This window comes from Poeciliopsis prolifica, unplaced genomic scaffold (genome assembly GCF_027474105.1).
Source record: "Poeciliopsis prolifica strain line A6 unplaced genomic scaffold, Auburn_PproV2 SCAFFOLD003, whole genome shotgun sequence".
NCBI lineage: Eukaryota > Metazoa > Chordata > Actinopteri > Cyprinodontiformes > Poeciliidae > Poeciliopsis > Poeciliopsis prolifica.
Window position 1 is genome coordinate 3,418,950 of NW_026562378.1, and position 17,998 is coordinate 3,436,947.

The window sequence follows — 17,998 nt, forward strand, 5'->3', positions numbered from 1 at the left end:
GTTTTCCAGTCACGCAAGGCGGAGTTCAAAACGACTCTCGCGAGATTGGCAATCTTTTAAAGTTTCAAGCGCCGCAGTCTGTGCAGTCTGTGAGAGGAATAAGCTCCAGGATGCCGCCGCCGTTAAGGCCATGGGGAGAGTTCTTCCCCGCCTGGAAAACACCGACCAATTTCACCGACTTTTACAACAGACTAAACAGCAACCTATATTATTACCAGACTAATTATCTGGCATTCGGTGCTGCTGTTTACATCATTGCAGGGTAAGCAATGTACACTGCATCCTTTTATTGTTTGTAATAAATAAATATATATAAATATATATATATATATATATATATATATATATATATATATATATATATATATATATATATATATATATATATATATATATATATATATATATATATATATATAACTTATTATTAACTTTATTATTATATATTAATAAAGTTTATCCTCTCGTTTGTAAAGCAGAATTGAACCTATTTTTCCTATTAAATAAATAATTGAATACATAAAACTGGGATGGATTTTTTTTTTAAGTTAAAGGAGGAAACAAACTGATCCAGAAAGAGAGGTCATTACTTAATTCCAAGGAAATCCTTAAGCTTGAAGAACTGGTCTGTGATCTAGTAGCTCCAGGATGCTACTAGACCGGGAAATTCTAGTGAAATTCTCAGACTGACATTTCACTATTCATTTAAACATGAGACAAAACTGTATTCGTCTTATAGGGAAAAAAAATCTGTACAATGACACAGGATTATTTATTTTTAAAAGTATAAAGTATTGATGCTACTGTTAAAATAAAATAAAAATTGATTTGAAGACTTAATAAATAATTTCTAAACCTTCTAAAGGTTTTATGAACACCTGGCTATAACCTTATAAAAAGTAAAAAAATATATATATATATTATTTAAAAAAAGAAAAACTGTCAGTAAAGTAAACTGTATCATTCTAAATAAAGTTTCCAAAGTCTTTTGCAGTAATATGAAAGTGCATGCCTGTACAATCAGAAAGACTACTAAAGTAACACAAAGCAAATTATTTTTAAAATATGTCTACATTAAGTGAAGCACAGCAAATACAATAATGCTCCACTTGTGAAAGTAAAACTGTTAGCTCCTTTTTGGCACTCAGACACTGTTCTGCTTGTTACACTGCTTGGACAAGAACATGGGAGAAGAAAAAGAAAAACAAAATTGTTTGAACTCGGTTCATTTATATGCCAGCCCACTACAAATGTCTCAGTGCAGACTAAAAAGTAATCCAAGTTGTAAAACGATGCAGTCAAGTTCGGTTTATAGTTAAATTGGTAAAAAATAAATAAATAAATAAAAAGGAGACATGTTGCTGTAGATATATCATCTAACTACAAGATGTAGTTTGTTTTTTGTCTCTAAAAGGTAGACAAAGTTAAACTTAAAACTTTTGTAGTTAGATGGGAACAAATCACTGACGTTTCATGAACACCACAGAATTTTTAAACTGCGCTCATGTTCCTTTGTGTTGTCCCGCAGGTTCAAGGATCCGCTGGGAGTGGGCAACGGTGTTTTCACAATGTTGTTTGTTGTTCTGCTCACACGTTGGCTCACATGTTGGTTCTTAGTACTGCCATTTATTGCCAGATGGAGGAGAAGGAATCCCATAACGTTTCTGATCATCGACATTATAGGCGCTCATGGAGCGGCTCGTGAGCGTGTCGATACCACGACATTTTTGTCAGCAACCATTATATTCCTGGCCGGTAAGTTCACTGTGTTGTTTTAGTCTCACTAAATAAAAATTTTAAAATAAATAAATAAATAAAATATAAAGCATAATGTAATGATTTATGATTTGTAAAATATGTTTTAAATTTACACTTAAAGCTGAAGTATGTAACTTTTATAAAGAAGTTTGTTTTTTTTTACATATTTGTTAAAACTGTCTTCATGTGGTGACAATATGTGATGAGACAGATAGTCTGAAAAAAAGCACCTCCAAAAACAACCAGTCAGAAACAGGAGGCGTGACTTAGTGCTGTGTATCACGCTCATGTACCCACTGCTAAATGTGCTAATGGCCAATGGATGAGCAGCATGGCAAAAAATTGTCATATGCCTCCTGGCTCTGATTGGTTGTTTTTAGTTGGCACTGGAGATGCAACTCAATTTTTACGTTGTTATCTGTTTGAACAAAAGAAATAAATAAAAAAAACAAACGTTACACACGATATCTTGAATTATACCAGGTTTAAACTAGTTATAAATGATCAATGAATTATATTTTTTCCAAATTGCAAACATTAGCATTTGCCTTTCTCTCTTCACTGCAGTGACTTTTTTACATGCCTCCCTTTGCAACCGCAACATGAACGAGGTGGCGTGCGTTAAAGAAGCTCAGGATCTGAAGGGGACACCGATGGGCTTTTTATTAAGGGCTCGTGAGAGAGAAAGGGAAAAAAACAAATAAAGGAGACAGAATGATTGAAAAACGCACTTTTTCCCCCCAGAAGAAACAAAAATGCTTTCTCTGTGCTTACTAATCTTTTTACATTTTTTCTCTTGATATTAAGGAACTGACTGTAACTGACAAACAGCATCTCTGCTGGTGAATGTTTTCCACGGCTCTGAGGAGCGTCTCTGTCCTGCACTAAATCAGTTATGTGCACCACAGCTACAGGCTTCTTGGTTAAGAAATCTACATTAATCTGTGCATGTCGGTGCTTGTCGTGAGTAATTTAATGCATAAAAGAAATACAATGAAGGCTAACCAATTTTGACATTATAATGTTCTTTAATTCTGTTGAAACACTTTTAGAAAATACTAACATAAGATTAGTATATTTTTAAAAAATTCTATCAATAGCAACAGAAAACACTAAAATGCCTCACTCTATGCAGATGATATTTTGGTTTACCTCTTTGATCCCTCTGCCTTTTTCAAAGACTTAATTTTTTTTGTTAATTTCACGAATGCTGACAAATTGGCGGAATTCCATTCACACGGTCCACAAATATCAACTGTTCAACAAGTGTTTGTGAGGTGAAGTGCCACTAGAAGAAATAATGAAATAAGAAATAATGTGATCGTTGAAGGTTGAACGCAAGAACTGCTCACCACACTTTCTAACTCAACCTCAAATCTTGTAAGGTGTGTCTCTGTCAGATATATAGAGATGAAAAGTTTTCCACATAATTTTAAATTCAACCTAATTGGATGGAGACTTCCAGATTATCAGTTGGATTCAGGTTTGGACTTTGCGCCAGCATTATATCCCCATAACCATATTTCATCATGGTGCATTCAGGGTTACTGTTTTGATTGTCTGTAACATATTCTCTTGTATGCTGGCCAAAATGTTTACTTTTGGTCCCATCTGACCAAAGCACCATCTTATTTGCATCAAGAGCATTTGACCAGACCTTGACTTTTCCTGCCTCATTCTCTGTTTTGATGCTGTCTGTAACTAATGTTACCAATAAAAAACTCAACAGTGTCCTTTAATATGCTATAAAGGTGATGGGGATGGAGCTATTTTTCAGAAAATAAACAAGATCTTTTGTTTTTCTCTCCAAGATCTGCTTTAACATGTTTGTGTGCTCTTAAAACGGTATGCTTCATAAATAAAGAACATAAAAGTACAAATCTGCATTCAGTTCGTCTCATTGAGTCGTCGGTTCCACCGATTTACACTCGAAGTTCCTTTTAATAGAGATTGAAGTTTACACAACATACTCTGCTGCAAGTGTCACCATCTGGAAAGGTTGCAAAGGAAAGCCATGATGCCTATCAGGAGTTCTCCTGCCTCTCCTGTGTTTTATCTGAGCTGTCTCCTGGGTGACGGATGGGGTAAATGTTCTTTCCCTTCCACTCGTTCTAAATTTTAATCAGTGACCTTGCAGTAGATTATAGAGCTGTGTGAATGTTCTTTTGACAGAGTGGGTTAATTTGCAGTCAATAAAACTGTAAACTTGGACTACATACTTGCTCTGATGGGGAATTTTTTTCTATTCCATTACATGTGAAACCGCAGGTAACAAGAATCCACTTGGAGAAGAGTGCAGCCCAAAGAATATGTGCTAGTTCATAGCACTTATCTTCTTTTTATCTAAATCTAACTAGCTTGGTCCACATTTGCAAACACAGAACAGACCATTCTCTATCTCTTACACTTTAGGTCCCAGGAGTCATCCATTTACCATGGCATTATTTGGAGCCATCTTAAATGTCTTTGCTGTTTCATGGTGGCGTATAATGAGAGCAGGAGCTGCCATAAATATTGATTATATATATATATATTTTTTTATCATCTTCAAAGATCTGGAAAAGGTCCAGATTAATAATGCCATGAGTTTTAAGCTGCTTCATTAACAACATCTTTTAAAACATTTTTGGGAATTATTTTAAAGATATTTTTTCAGGAGGAATGGACCACAATTCCAGTAAACCACTATGAAAAGATTGTGGAAGGATAACCAACATGTTTGACCCAATTCATACAGTTTAAATGTTACTAACAGAAACATAACTAAATGCTAAGGAAATGTATGTACACTTCTGATTATGAAGGAACAACAACAACAACAAAGAGACAACAACTGATTTTTCTGGTATTTAGTAATTATTTAAAAGTTTATTCTTTAAAGCATGCTAGAAAAATGATTAAATAAAGGGATTATTTCTCCAATTATGGAATGACCTAGTTTCATTTTCAGATCTCTCTCTGTGAGTTGAGGTCAATTTTAAACACAGTCGGTCTTATTAGTACGTTTTACTTACATTTTAATATTCAAACGGTAATTGAAACTCATTTAAACAAATACTTTAGTTTCTTTTCCACAGAAAACCCAACATCTGATAATTTCTAACGATAACTTGACACTCACAATATGGCAGATGCGCTGACGCGTCGCATGGGAAGTCGAAACTAACACGGCGCTTGTTCCTATATTTTTTAACAACAAAAAGAAAATCCAACAGAAATAACAACTTAGAACCGGACACTAAAAAATACAGAAAACATAACGAGTTGGTTTGCTTCAGCGCTCATGCGCCTCTTAGTTTAGTTTATGGCAAAAAGACGTGCGCTTCTCGACCAATAGAGGGAGGTTTTCAAAGCTACGTCATGAGCTGGCAAACCCGCTCTCGCGAGATTTGTCTTGAAGTTTCGGGTGTTTGTTTTTCCTCTTGGTTCCGCTGAGTGCTGAGCTGTCAGAGGAAACGAACCCGCAGGACTCTAATGGCTAAAGTCGAGCTGGCGCCGCTCAGGTCGTGGGATGACTTCTTCCCCGGCTCGGAAAGGTTCGCCAAACCGGACTTTGGAGACATGGCAAGGTGGAACAACCGAGTTGTCAGCAACCTGCTTTATTATCAGTCTAATTACCTGGTGCTCGCCATTGCTGTGTTCCTCATTGTTGGGTAAGAGATGCCATACAGTAAAAAGTTTTGTAAGTCTGTTGTGTTTTATTTATTTATTGTATTGTGTTGTGTTGTCTTGTGTCGTATTCACTCAGTCTGCTCACCTTGTTGGCATAAGGAAGGGTTTAACCTACTTCTAGAAAGATCAGGAAAGGCAGGAAAGCAACTCTGCTGCTGTTTGAGAACAAAATGAGTTTGGAAAAAAAAATTAAAAATACCCCAGGTTAAAAGTTGATCAATTTGAGAACTGGTCGTGTGCTTAACATTTACAGATAATAGACACAGAGGCTTTGGTGTGAAATCCAGGAACAGACAGGACTAGTCTGGGCCCAAATGTCTGCAGCTAGTTGAGGAATTGATCTAACAATCTTATCTAACCTCCTGTGTGTCACAGGAGGTTAGATAAGATTGTTGTTAATTTGTTGGAGTTAAAGCTTGTACTAACCTGGGGTGTTGGTCGTGAAACGTGAGTCACGCATTTTGCTTCCTCAGCCAATGAGAATGCCATGCTGATGACCAATCAGCTGTTCCATTAGAGTCCAAATCCAGCGTTGGAAAATTGCTTGAGTGACTTCATCTTGACTCGCAGTTTCCGTATCAGCAAATCTGAACTTTGACACATTAACTTTTTATTTATTTTTTGGGGTTACTAGTTTGAGTAAACCATCTGATGCCATGCTCATGCTGTGAGAAAACGTCTCCCTCACTCAATGTTCAGCAAAAGTAACTGCATAAGGGGTTTGTGGATCTGTTCTCCCCGCTGCATCAGTCGGCACACCAGACGAGTCCTTTTACACATAAAATGTTTTCAAACATGCAAAGTGCACAGTCATTCTGACAGAAAACCAAACGCCATTTCATTCATCGAACACAGATCGTAAATTCTCCCTCATCTGACCACAACAAAGCTTTCCAGGTTCGATAGATGGCCGTCTATTAGTCGCTTTCAGTCGGGCTAGACTTCGAAATGCAGTAGAGGGTTGCATACATCCACCCTCTACACTTTTCAGTCATTTGCAGAAAAAAGTTTAAAAATGTTCCTTCCTTAAAACTTCTATAGCTCTTTTCCACTATTATTGTACCTTAAAAAATATATATATGTAGCTTTAAACTATCAAAATCTTTGCATAAACTTGTCCTTATTTTGGTTTGAGGTTCTTTCTACAGAGGTCATAAACTTGGCCAGAAGCTGTGGGTGGTGGTGGAGTGTCAACGCTGCTGCTGTCACAGAGCACAAAGCTGGCTTTATCTGGGGCCTCAAGCATAAAAGAGTGCGCAGTTTTCACACTAAAACTTGGAGTATGGAAGAAAATTTTGAAAAGTGATGCATAAAGCCGTGTGCACGCACATGGCAACCCACCTTTCCTTTATAAATCCTGATATCCGGGAAATAGAGCGCAGCTGCTGATCTCCACCCGTGAATACACATGTAAATAAGTGTAAGTACCTGGAAGTCTGGCACCACGTGAAGCAATAACCATGGCAACGTCTTGTTTGCAGTGTGAGTATTTCTGATAATAATAATTTTATATTTTATGTAAAATGTGCTTTTGGGGCACAAGGCCGCCTCACAAAAACAAAAATAATACACTTTAAAGAAGAAAAAAAAAATCCAAATTAAATAAATAAATAGATCCCGCAAATGCCTGTTTGAACAGCAACAGAATCGTGTGCAGAAGTTGTACATTTACATGTAGATGATAAAGGTGCTTTCACAAAGCAGGCGGCTCCTTTGAAGGACGACTCCAGCTGGACCGGTACCGGAACCGCATGGCTCTCAAGTTTTGCGCACAGCTCCAGGATAATCAGTCCAAGGCAATCTAAACGCTAATCAACCATCATCAACCATTTCCCAGCAGATCAATATGATCAATCGCTCCCTCTGAATCCTTCCATTGGCGATGTTCTCCATCAGAGCCAAAGTGCTGTGCCACAATTATATTGTGCTGCGTAATTGTGTGCAGCAACTTATGTACATGTGATTGTCTCCACACCTTGATCCCCTTAAAATAATCAAACCTGTTTGGAGTTAATCTGCTGATCCAACACTGTTTCCTTCTTTCAGTGAGAATGAAATGACCCTATGGATGCATTTTATGCGCTTTGGCGCACGGACCAATGCGTTACATCTGTATGAGACAAGAACTGAGGAAAAGTACTATTTACATTCTAGTGAGGTTTTCACATCCTTCATTAATCAATTATTAAATAGCTTTCTACAGATTCCAGCTTTCTTTTAAACTGTCATAACGTGCAGGGAGCATGTTGTTTTTGTAATTCAAACATCTAACCACTAGATGGAGACAGTGGACGCGCCATCGCAGCCGCCTTTAACCTGCCTTCTGTGGCCCTCTTTGGTCCTGCAGGTTCCTCAACCCGGTGGGGATGTTCACGGCAGCGGCGGTGGTGTCGGCCGTCTTCCTGGGCTCCGTCTGGGCCGGAGAGAACCGAGCCGTGATCAAGAACTTCAAGAGGCAGAACCCAACGGCGTTCGTGATCGTCGTCATGGTGGCCAGCTACATGCTGATTTCTCTGCTCGGCAGTGTCATGACGTTTATGACAGCAATCACTTTACCGCTGACTTGTAAGTTGATGGAGAATCTCCATGAAACACTGGATCATGGATTATTATGTCATTTAAAAGTGGTTGAAACATTTTTTTTCTTTGAAAGTTTGGTTTCTAGTGGCGTTTGACACTGGTCAGGTTGTCAGAGGCAGCAAAGGTCAACGGGGCAGGACTTGAACCTCTTTCAAGGACATAAGGGTCTCTATCACTGTGCCTAAAAAAATAATCAAACCAGTTGATTATTTTTGATCAGCAGGTTTGAAAGTTAATCTGCTGATTCAACCCTGTTTTTTTCTTTTAGTGAGAATGAAATTTGTGCAAAATTTAGCAACTAACATCAGAAAATTCCACAGAACAAGAATATTTTTTTCCCACTCTGTCTGGCTGCTGACGGGCCTGCTGATTTAAACTTGAATTTTAAAAATTAGTTTCTATTCACCTTGCTTTTTTTGTTCTCTGGGAAATCATTTTTGACGATAAATACAGAAACAAGTGATAGTAATATTAACAATAAAATAATATTCAGTGTAAAGGTCCCTCACCGAACCCCATCAGTTTCTTTGATGGGGTTCGATGAGGGACCTGGATAATGGATAGGGGGCCGCTGGCCCAAAAAAGATTGCGAAAACTTTTATGCAACACTCGGGCGCAGAACGGGCAGCTGCGGGGTTTATTCTACGCATGCCCGGGCAGATAACAACTAAAACAATGGCGGACAGTACGGCGCTTTGTTGCGTTTCTAACCTTTTCAGTTCAACACGACTTGCACAAGCACTTTACTCATGGAGGTCAAGGTGAAGGGTTGTTTCGGCATTCTGGAATCGTAGCGCCGTTTAGTGACCTGGCCTGGCAGCTACGGCCGACTGCAGGCGTCTCGTCGAATAAACGCCGGACTTTTCTCGACTCGAGATCCGGCAAATACCAGCAGCTTACAGGCAGCAGTCTGGTGTAAACACAGCCTCAATTCTCCCTGAATCAGATCATTCTCTGGGTTTGTTTATGAGCTTGTTTTTGCCAAATGTCAACTTTTAAAACGTGATTTATTTACTTCTATCTGTTCCGCAGTGATAGTCGCACACGCTTCGTTTCGCCTGCGCAACATGAAGAACAAGATGGAGAACAAGATGGAAGGCGCGGGGCTGAAGAGATCTCCGATGGGCCTTTTGCTGGAGGCTCTGGGACAGCAGGAGGAAAACCTCCAAAAGATTCAGACTTTCCTGGAGGGAAAAATGAAGGAGTAGCTGCCATGTTCCTGCAAAACATAACAACTTTTAAGCTTCTTTACTGTCTGGCATGTTGACGATAAACGAAAGTCAAGCAAACCAACAAACGTTATCTCCTCAGGGTATCTTGTGACTCTCCGGTCAGAACTTGTCAGGGATGCTTCTCTTCTCTCCCTCCCCGTCCCCCGTGCAGCTATGCAAATTGTGTCCCGTTGCAAACTGAGAAACCTCTCGTTTATGAAATCTGCGTTTAATCAGTCTCGCAAAGTCCTCCGTGTGCACTCTAGTGGAATTGTGAAAGTGGCTCGCATGTTTTTGCAGTTTCAACCAGGGCTGAAAAAGCGCTCGCTCAACACGCGCCACTGCCAAGTCAACGGAGCTCTTCGAGTTCACAGAGGAGGAGAGCTCTTCACGTTTTGGCGGAGAACTGTTTACATCAGTCTGGAGTTGGACTGGAACCAGCGAGATGCAAAACAAAAGAGAATCATGCAAGAAGAGCGAGCCCCGCTCTGACTTCAGTCTGATCACTTTGTCAATATTTGAAAGGGAAAACTCGAAAGGAATTCTCCTGACCTCTTTAATCTCGACAGTGCCGGGCGGGTGATGGATGATGAGCTAACGCCACACTTATCTGACATGCTAATCAATGGCCGCGCATTTCTGACAGAGTGGATTCATCTGCTGTCAATAAGGCCCTGAACTCAGATCAGATACTTTGACGCTGCTCAGTCGAAAATGGAGTCCGGATAACAAGAATACACTTGTGGGGGAAAAAAAAAGATAATAATAAAGAAATAAACCTGGGAAAACATGGTGGTAATTTTTTTTCTGATAGCTAATTAAAAAAATAATAAAATAAATTCTCTCTATATATATAATATATATGTGTGTGTATGTGTATATAATGGCTCACTGTTTGTCACGTCTTACATTCTGGGTTGTCTTTTCAACACATTTGTGTGTAAAATCCCCCCCCCCCAAAAAAAACCCAACACAGGCTTGTTTCTACATCTCCAGTGTTTCTGTTGAGTTTAGTGGCCCCCTCCCTCTGGGCTACAGCTGTGATTTACGTCCCCTGCTGCCTCATCCCATCATCCATATTGGGGAAACTTGGAGTAAACATAAGCACCGCTGGCAACAGAATCAAGTAAAGTCATGTCTCAGAGGGCACAGTGGAGGCCCTTGTTTTTCCCCAGAGCAGCAGCTGAAAATGTGTGTGTGTGGGTGTGTGTGTGTGTGTTCGCCGCAGCCTGCTGCTCACTCAACAGGTGTGTGTCATTGTCGACTCAGCAGACAGAAAGAAACCCCCCCCCCACCATCCTCTACAAAATCTGTATTCTGATATTGATACTGTTCCGGTAAGTAAAGTTACTCCATGTAATGCCTCACAAAAGCATTCACCTTGTTCACATTCTGATCAGCTTCAATGTGTTTTAAAGCAGTTTAAAGGGACAGAGTGTATTATTATTATTTATTTTTATTGCAAAATAGTTCTTTGAGCACAGTTATTTTTAAATGTAAGCAAAGATTCTCCATTTGATGGAGGTCAGGACTTTGTTTAGACTATTCTGACAAGATTTTGCTCTGATTTAAAAGCCATTGGATTCTACTGGAAAGTGAATCTCTGCCACAGGCTCACAATTCATAATGTTTAGCAGATTTTTGTCCAGTTTTTATTTTCACGACTCCGATGCTATTTCTTGCAGAAATAATAATAATTAAAAAAAACGCTCCCACAGGGTGATACTGCCACTACCATGTTTTAGCAATGAAAAAATAATTTCAATGATTTGAAAATGTGGTTTGAAAATGATTTTTTGTTGTTGTTGTTTCTAATGGGTCTCTCCATGTGAAATGTCAAAGCTAACGTAGCTCATCGGGCTAGCTTGAATGAAATGTCCGCTCCCTTTGTGTTTATGAGCAAATGTCTGCCGAAGAGCATTTTAATGACAAACGTAGGAGGTTGACTCAAATATTTAACCATAAGGTTAAAAGATTAGGGCCTAAACTGCTTCCTAAAGGTGACGGCCGACTATTGTGTTTAGATTCTTTGCTTAGGTTGTTGAGTGTGGATAATATTTAATAAGTAATAGCATTAGCCAAACAAGACAACGCGATACTTGTGGTAGCAGCGTTATTTGTGGTCCAATTCCTCTCACGCGCCAGTGCGGTGCGATCGTCAATGGAAGTCATGGAAACCACGTCAGCGTTCTCAACCCTATAAATGACGCCGACCTTCTGAGTTCTTCCCCCTTTACGACTGGACTTTTGAGAGAGACGCCTGAAGAAGCATTTACAGCCTCGGAAGGTTTGAGTTTGTCGAGAAGTCTGCTTTTTGAAACCTGCTGAAGAAGAGCTTGCTGAAATACGCACTTCCTAAAGAAGCCCGTGGAAAACAAACCTGCGAAAGACGGTTCCTGGCCAGGAGAAGCACCGGGAGGGTGACCGGCTGGAAGGTTAAAGTCATTCTTCTACTGTTTTTAATAAACGAAAGCAAGTTATTACAAATATATTAGTGACTTGTTTAGTTTATTTTTTTTGTGGGTGTTTTTAAAGAAATTTTGCTGTAGAAAGAAAAAAAGACGAGTAGCATTCGTTGCTAGCATTTTATCTTTCTTCACTAATTAGCCTTTTTCTTAACTAAATTTCACTGGAAATGTCAGGAAAGTTAAACTGTGCTGCAGTGATTTAATAAATAAATGTATTTTACTGAATTATAGTCAAAATAGTTAAGTTAATGTCAAATTCCTGAAAGATTAGCCTGGTTTGACCGTTATTTTTTGAAAAATGCCCATAAACACTCAGTTTCCATGGATACGCGAAATGAAATACCTCAAATATTTCATATTATTTTTAAGAAACATAAAAAAGATAGTATTTACCCTAATAATAGCCTATATTTTAATTGTTTAGTTTCATTATTTTTTTCAACATTGGGACATGTTAATCTGTTTTTTTTTTGTTTTGTTTATTTTCTTTTTTTTTGCTTTGGCAGGAAACTTGTTTGAATTGATTAGAAAAAACAAAAATGGTGATATTTAATGTAAGAGTATTAGGTTGGATGACTTGAAATGCTGATGACTTCTTTGAAATGTAAAGCTCTTTTGCATTTGCAGGGTGAAACAAATTTGTGAGTTAATTTAAATTGTTTTGTGACTTATGTGTTAGCACATTGACATTTGTGGATAAATGTCTGGGATATTAACACTAGTGTTTGAGGAAAAATTGTTAGGTTGGTTTGAAAAAACAGTCAAATTTCTGTCCAATTTTTGGGCTGTACTTTTTTCTTTTTTTTTTTTTTTTTGAAAAATGCCCTGACAGACATACTTGGTTTCCATGGTAATCCCATCAGACTAGCGGTTTATCAGGTCACTCATAAAATTTCCATTCATGCACACGTTTACACACTGATGCTAATAAACTAATGGATTGTAGCCACAGACATCGTATCCTGCCAGCGATAAACTCCAGCTAAAGGTGAGAGAGGTGTCTTGCTCAAGGACACAATGGCAGAGACGGACAGATGCAGGGCAAACCGACCACTGTCGCCCTGGCAATTAGCATTATAAGTGTGTTTACATTAATGATAGACCATTAATAGACAATGAGTCCTGTATAGTCGTAGTGATCACCAATCAAAGCTGATTTTCACAAACAAAATATTGATTTCTTTGTGAAAATCAGCTTTGATGACCTTGGAGTCTAATTCTTGGTAAACTGGATGGCTCTTTGTCCACTTTTTTTTATTTTTTTGAAAAATGCCCAGACAAGCACATTGAGTTTCCATGGAGACATTGGTGACAATGACTTTAATAAGAAAAATCAAGAAAACCCTTTTTAAACATGTGCCTCCTTCTATCTAATTACAGACATTAATATTTGTTAGTTTTTTTCTACATGGGTGAACTAATTAAAAAAAAAAAACATTATTTGAGTTGGTTAAAATCAGCTTTGATGACTTTCGACTCTTCGTTTAAGAAGGTGTAATTGACATTTTTTGGCTGCAACATATTTGCGAGTTAACTGAATTTGTATTGTGATTCATATGCCGGTTATTTGACATTTTAGAAAATGCCAGTAATGCCAACTGTAGTTGTTTTGGTTTGAAAGAAGTTTTGCAACCAGCTTTTTGAAAAATGTGGTGTATGTAGTCTCCATGGATACGTTGATTAAATAACAACACACAACTTTATTCGTATAAAAACTCATTACAGAGCAATCAATGTGTGTCTGTTGATTTCACAAAGTAACTAGATTATTTAATTTATTGTAATTACTCAAGACCAAAACAGCCATTTATTCCATTGCATTTTAATGACATGTCATTTTCAGAAGTTACTTGAATGTTAAAATTCATTAGAAAACTTATTATCTCAGTTCCTTTATTAGTTCAAATCTTGGGGGCATTGCAGGGGTTTAACACTCTCTATGTGGTTTAAAAAGTTACTTCTGGTTTTAGAAGCTCTGTTTTATTTTATTCAGATCTTTGGAATAAGAAGTCAGTGCTTGGTCCAGGTTTCAAAAAGTGCCTCAATAACACATTTGATCTCCTTGGTTACGTTGCTTGAAATAAAACCTTAAAATGCTTGAATATTAGAAAAGTTTTTAGATGTATAATTATCCTGTGTTATTTCCAAGTAATTTAGTTTATGTTTAAACTTATTGTTTAGTTTTATTTTTCTAAGAAAGAGGAGTTTTGAATAATTAGCTGTTTTGGTCCTTTGCATGTTTGGAGCTGCAATACATTTTCACGCTGATGACATTTTCAGAAAGAGTCAGCAATATTAATAGAGGTTTGGTGATTGGAAAACTTTTTTAGTTTGAGAGAATGACTTTTAGAGAATCCATTTTGTTGATGTTCTTTGTCTCCATGGAGATTGCAATATTGAAAGAATATGCAGATTATTATTTTAATTATTTTTGTCTGGCTTATCTCCAGGCAAAATATAATAACCATTTTAACACTGGATATGGATTTATAAACCAAATAAACAGTCATATTTTGTAGGATCTTGATTGATCAATCAATCTTATCTCAAACAAACTGAGACAAGTTTATTTGTCAATACGCGTTTGATCATTGAGTTTTAGAGTGTGTTCTGGTTTTTATCTCAAATTGTTTTTTGCTGTTTTGTGACAACAGCAAAAGCTTTGTTTATTTTATCTCTTAATTCCCGTTCTTGTTGTATAATCACATCTGGCGTAGCAATAATATTGTTAATTAAATATATTTAAGAAAAACAAACACATTCACAAACCTGGGTTATTGTATTGTTATTTCAATGTTCCCTCTAAACATTGCTTTGGAGTTTAGCAATTTTTTTTTCAAGATACTGAATTATAGCTTGTTTTGCTTTGTTTTTCCCCTTCACAGCCCATACCATGGCGCTTCCAGAAGATGGATCCCCAACGTTGGAGGGAGACTCAGACATCGGTAAGGAACAAGGTAGGGTGTTGGTAAATGAAGCCGGCCAGGTTTCTGAAGACCGTGGAGAGGAGTTCAGGTATAGTACACCTCCGCAGTCTGTGGACTGTGCTACCAGCTCCAGTGGTAGCTCTACTACCACCTCCAGTGAAGATGAGGTAGGTAATGAAGACCTGGATAACTTTAAATCCCGGATTCAGGTTATCCAGGTCCTTCGACCAAGTATTAAATTCCTGTGGGGCATAAATTCAATGGTTGGTCCGCTGGGCTCCGGTGACAGCAGTCAGACAGTGAACCGTGCAGATGTAGCGTCACCCCTGCTTGAGCATCTTCCCCCAAATTGGGGTGACATTGGGGTGGCTCAGAAGCCCCAAGAAGACAAGGCTCCCTGTACTTCACTTGAATTTCCATCTGGACTGGACCAACAGGAAGAGCATATTTTGCGTCAAGAGGACTCCGGACCTATCGGTAACCTGCAACATCATCAGGTAGGTTTGAAAGAGGACGCGGCTTCTTTGACTTCTGGTCACGCCAGGACCACTACAGAGAAGACAAAGGACAGTGATGCTGAAGAACACCCCCCAGCAAAGAGGACCAGGGACACTGTTGATGAAGAGGAGCCCCCATCAAAGAGGACCAGGGACACTGTTGATGAAGAGGAGCCCCCATCAAAGAGGACCAGGGACCCTGTTGATGAAGAACAGTCCCCAGCAAAGTGGAACAGGGACCCTGTTGATGAAGAACAGCCCCCATCAAAGAGAACCAGGGACCCTGTTGATGAAGAACAGCCCCCAGCAAAGAGGACCAGGGACCCTGTTGATGAAGAGGAGCTCCACCCTGTCCTCAGTGAGGATCCTGTTGTGTCATCCCTTGTCCTCAGCCCCTCTTCCAAAATGGTGCGTAAACGTCGTGCTGCGTCATCCCCCGTCCTCAGTCCCTCTTGCAAAATTGCGCGGAAACGTCCTGTTGAGTCACCCTGTGTTTTCAGTCCTTCACCGTCAACACACAATGAAAATCCAACTTTGTCATCCCTTGACTTCCGTTTCGGTGTGAAGACTGAAGGGGACAAAGAAGAGGAACCAGTACCTTCAACATCTAGTGGGATTACAGCAAGAATGAGTTCCAGGCCCGTCTGGTTTCGACCTTGTTACGAGTTGCCAAGTGACCCAGATTAGATTGGGATCAATCACTGAAGACCAATTTGGGAAGTCATCATCATTTCTCTGCTGTTTTTTATTAAAGCCGATGGCTTTCTAGCAAGCCTGTGGAAGCCTCAGGTAGTGGCTTGCGCCGAGGCTTTTCTCTATCCCACCGCTAGATTTAACATTTTAGATGTTAAGAATTCTGGGAGGACCGAGGAAGTCTCAGGTAGCACCTTGCGCCGGGTTTTCCTTCGTCTTTGTGTCTTCCTCTCAACTCCCCCATTTTTCAGGGTGTAATCGCGGCGTTTCCCTACACGGTGCTCTCCAGTGCAGTAAATTATTCTTTACTGTTCCTCTACTAATCCGCTCTCCCAGTTTTTAATCTTTCAGGTTTTAGTTGATCATCGCTGGATACTTTCGTCATTGTTCATGTGGTTCCTGCCTTCTGCATCCCTTGTTTTTCCACACCGCTTGTAAGGTCTTGCATTCCACCTTCACATGATTCCTCCTGCTGGTGGCAGATCTCTGATTCTCTGATCGTCCTAGGTTGGACCTCGTCAGCCTGTAAACCTCCACCTACAACACCACCAGTAAGGTAGAACTAGAGAAGAGAACCCAGTTGACGAAAAAAGTAAGGAAACTTATTTTTACCCAGCTAACAGTTTTAAATGTGGATGAAGTTGAGGTCAAATTTCAAAACTGTTCTTTCTTCTGTCCATGTTCCCTTTTGTAACTCTGTTGTATTTTCTCTTGATTTCATCTCTCTGTCAACTCATGTCACATGACTTGAGTTGACCAACAATTAAAGAAGAAGACCTGCTGATCTACTGGTGGTAACAGATTGTGGAAAAGGTGAGGATATGATGAGAAAGTCTCTTTTCAATCATATTTTATTTGGACAGAAATGAAGAAATGCGTGTCTGATCATGTGTTGATTCCCCAGCATCACTGAGACAAGACAACAGCACTGAACCAATCAGGAGAGAGAAGACACAGAAAATCCTGCAGGAAATCTAGAGATGACGTTTCCTGACTCTTATGGGGAATCCTTCTTTGCATCGTCTCCAGAACAGAACCAGAACAAATCCAAACTTCTTTATCAGATTGTTGAGCCTTTGGAGGTGCCTGGCAGAAGAGATGACACTCTCAGCAGCAGACGCAAAAGATCTGCAGCAACTTGCAGATCTCGAAGGATCTTAGCTTCCTGGAGAAGTGCGGTCTGCTCCGTCTCTTTTTATGAACGGCTTCCCTGTTTGCGTCTCTAGTCCAGTCTGTGTTCCAGACGAACACCGAGGTATTGATGTTCCTGAACCGCCGCCACATCTTCTCCCGTGACGGAAATAGGGGAAATCAACAAACATCTCCTTTGTTTTGTTTACAGTTAAGATTAGATGATCGTTCCCACACACCATGCCATAAAGTGGTCCACCAGATCACTGTACTCGGCCTCTTGTCTTTCTCTGACATACAGCAACTGGAGAGTCGTCTGAGTATTTCTGTAGATGACAGAAGTCGGACTTGTGCTGCAAGTTTGAACAGCAGAGAGTGAAAAGGAATGGTGAGAGTACAGCGCCCTGTGGCGTTCCCAATGTGTGTGGGCGTTCCCACTGTGCGTGGGCGTTCCCACTGTGTGTCTAGCCACCTGGTTAGACACACAGTCTGTAGCTGAGGCTGGTGTTAATTTAAAGGCACTGTTCAGGTTCATCACTGCTCTCAACCTCGAGTGTCAGAACACTGTTTAGACTGGATTCAGTTCAGGACCAGATGAGGTGCAGCAGGTGGAAGAAGGAAGACACGAGGCAGGTTCCTTGTGGCTTTCTGTATTCCAAGTTAGGTTACAGATCTTAATCCAACAACAAAAAGGGCACCAAGGTGTATTTGGTGAGTGTGAGTTGGTGCTTCAGGTATGTGTGTAGGTGTGTGTGGTCTCCTAGAATAAACAGAAATACAGAAATAAGTTTCAGGTGTTCTATCATTACACATTACTATTACACCTTAGATAGACTACGAAGGAAATAAATAAAGCCTAAACAAGCTTAACATCAGAATCACTGTTCATATGCGAACTAAAACAAATGAACTAATATTAATGCCTCTGCGCCTGTCAAGTACATCGCACAGCGCTCTACAATACACATATAGCCGATAGCTCGGACCTAACGGTAAATAACGGTTAACGAGTAAACTTCAAATCACTCATTTGACTTCAGTAAACAATCAAATATCGTAAC

At 39.4% G+C, this 17,998-nt stretch overlaps 4 protein-coding genes across 7 annotated transcripts in view; all 4 read left to right on the top strand.

Annotated features, from left to right (window-relative positions):
* The window catches only part of si:dkey-245f22.3 (uncharacterized protein LOC492819 homolog), a 351,352-nt gene that overhangs the window by 28,717 nt on the left and 304,637 nt on the right, over positions 1-17,998 (top strand). The window lies entirely within an intron of this gene.
* LOC129355646 (PRA1 family protein 3-like) lies at positions 110-3,632 on the top strand. The gene is made up of 3 exons (XM_055025235.1): positions 110-262; positions 1,529-1,755; positions 2,326-3,632. The coding sequence occupies exons 1-3, from the start codon at positions 111-113 to the stop codon at positions 2,460-2,462; spliced, it is 516 nt and encodes a 171-aa protein (XP_054881210.1). The 5' UTR covers position 110; the 3' UTR covers positions 2,463-3,632.
* On the top strand, positions 5,173-10,082 carry LOC129355635 (PRA1 family protein 3-like). The gene is made up of 3 exons (XM_055025230.1): positions 5,173-5,411; positions 7,778-7,995; positions 9,043-10,082. Exons 1-3 carry the CDS (start codon positions 5,233-5,235, stop codon positions 9,216-9,218), a joined length of 573 nt encoding a protein of 190 aa, XP_054881205.1. The 5' UTR covers positions 5,173-5,232; the 3' UTR covers positions 9,219-10,082.
* On the top strand, positions 11,464-17,306 carry LOC129355496 (muscle M-line assembly protein unc-89-like). Of its 4 annotated transcripts, none has more exons than XM_055025115.1 (5): positions 11,464-11,656; positions 14,575-16,240; positions 16,314-16,619; positions 16,711-17,061; positions 17,149-17,306. In XM_055025115.1, the coding sequence occupies exon 2, from the start codon at positions 14,583-14,585 to the stop codon at positions 15,798-15,800; it is 1,218 nt and encodes a 405-aa protein (XP_054881090.1). In that variant the 5' UTR covers positions 11,464-11,656; positions 14,575-14,582; the 3' UTR covers positions 15,801-16,240; positions 16,314-16,619; positions 16,711-17,061; positions 17,149-17,306. The 4 variants fall into 4 exon arrangements, with proteins under 4 accessions (XP_054881090.1, XP_054881085.1, XP_054881071.1 ...); XM_055025110.1 differs by having other exon boundaries at positions 16,314-16,398; positions 16,559-16,619; positions 16,711-17,306; XM_055025096.1 differs by having other exon boundaries at positions 16,711-17,306.

Bases quoted from the DNA above. Each gene is read 5' to 3' on its own strand.
- LOC129355646 (XM_055025235.1), top strand. From the start codon at position 111: ATGCCGCCGCCGTTAAGGCCATGGGGAGAGTTCTTCCCCGCCTGGAAA. The intron at 263-1,528 runs GTAAGCAATGTA...GTTGTCCCGCAG, and splicing joins GCTGTTTACATCATTGCAGG to GTTCAAGGATCCGCTGGGAG. The intron at 1,756-2,325 runs GTAAGTTCACTG...TCTTCACTGCAG, and splicing joins AACCATTATATTCCTGGCCG to TGACTTTTTTACATGCCTCC.
- LOC129355635 (XM_055025230.1), top strand. From the start codon at position 5,233: ATGGCTAAAGTCGAGCTGGCGCCGCTCAGGTCGTGGGATGACTTCTTC. The intron at 5,412-7,777 runs GTAAGAGATGCC...TTGGTCCTGCAG, and splicing joins GCTGTGTTCCTCATTGTTGG to GTTCCTCAACCCGGTGGGGA. The intron at 7,996-9,042 runs GTAAGTTGATGG...TCTGTTCCGCAG, and splicing joins AATCACTTTACCGCTGACTT to TGATAGTCGCACACGCTTCG.
- LOC129355496 (XM_055025096.1), top strand. From the start codon at position 14,583: ATGGCGCTTCCAGAAGATGGATCCCCAACGTTGGAGGGAGACTCAGAC.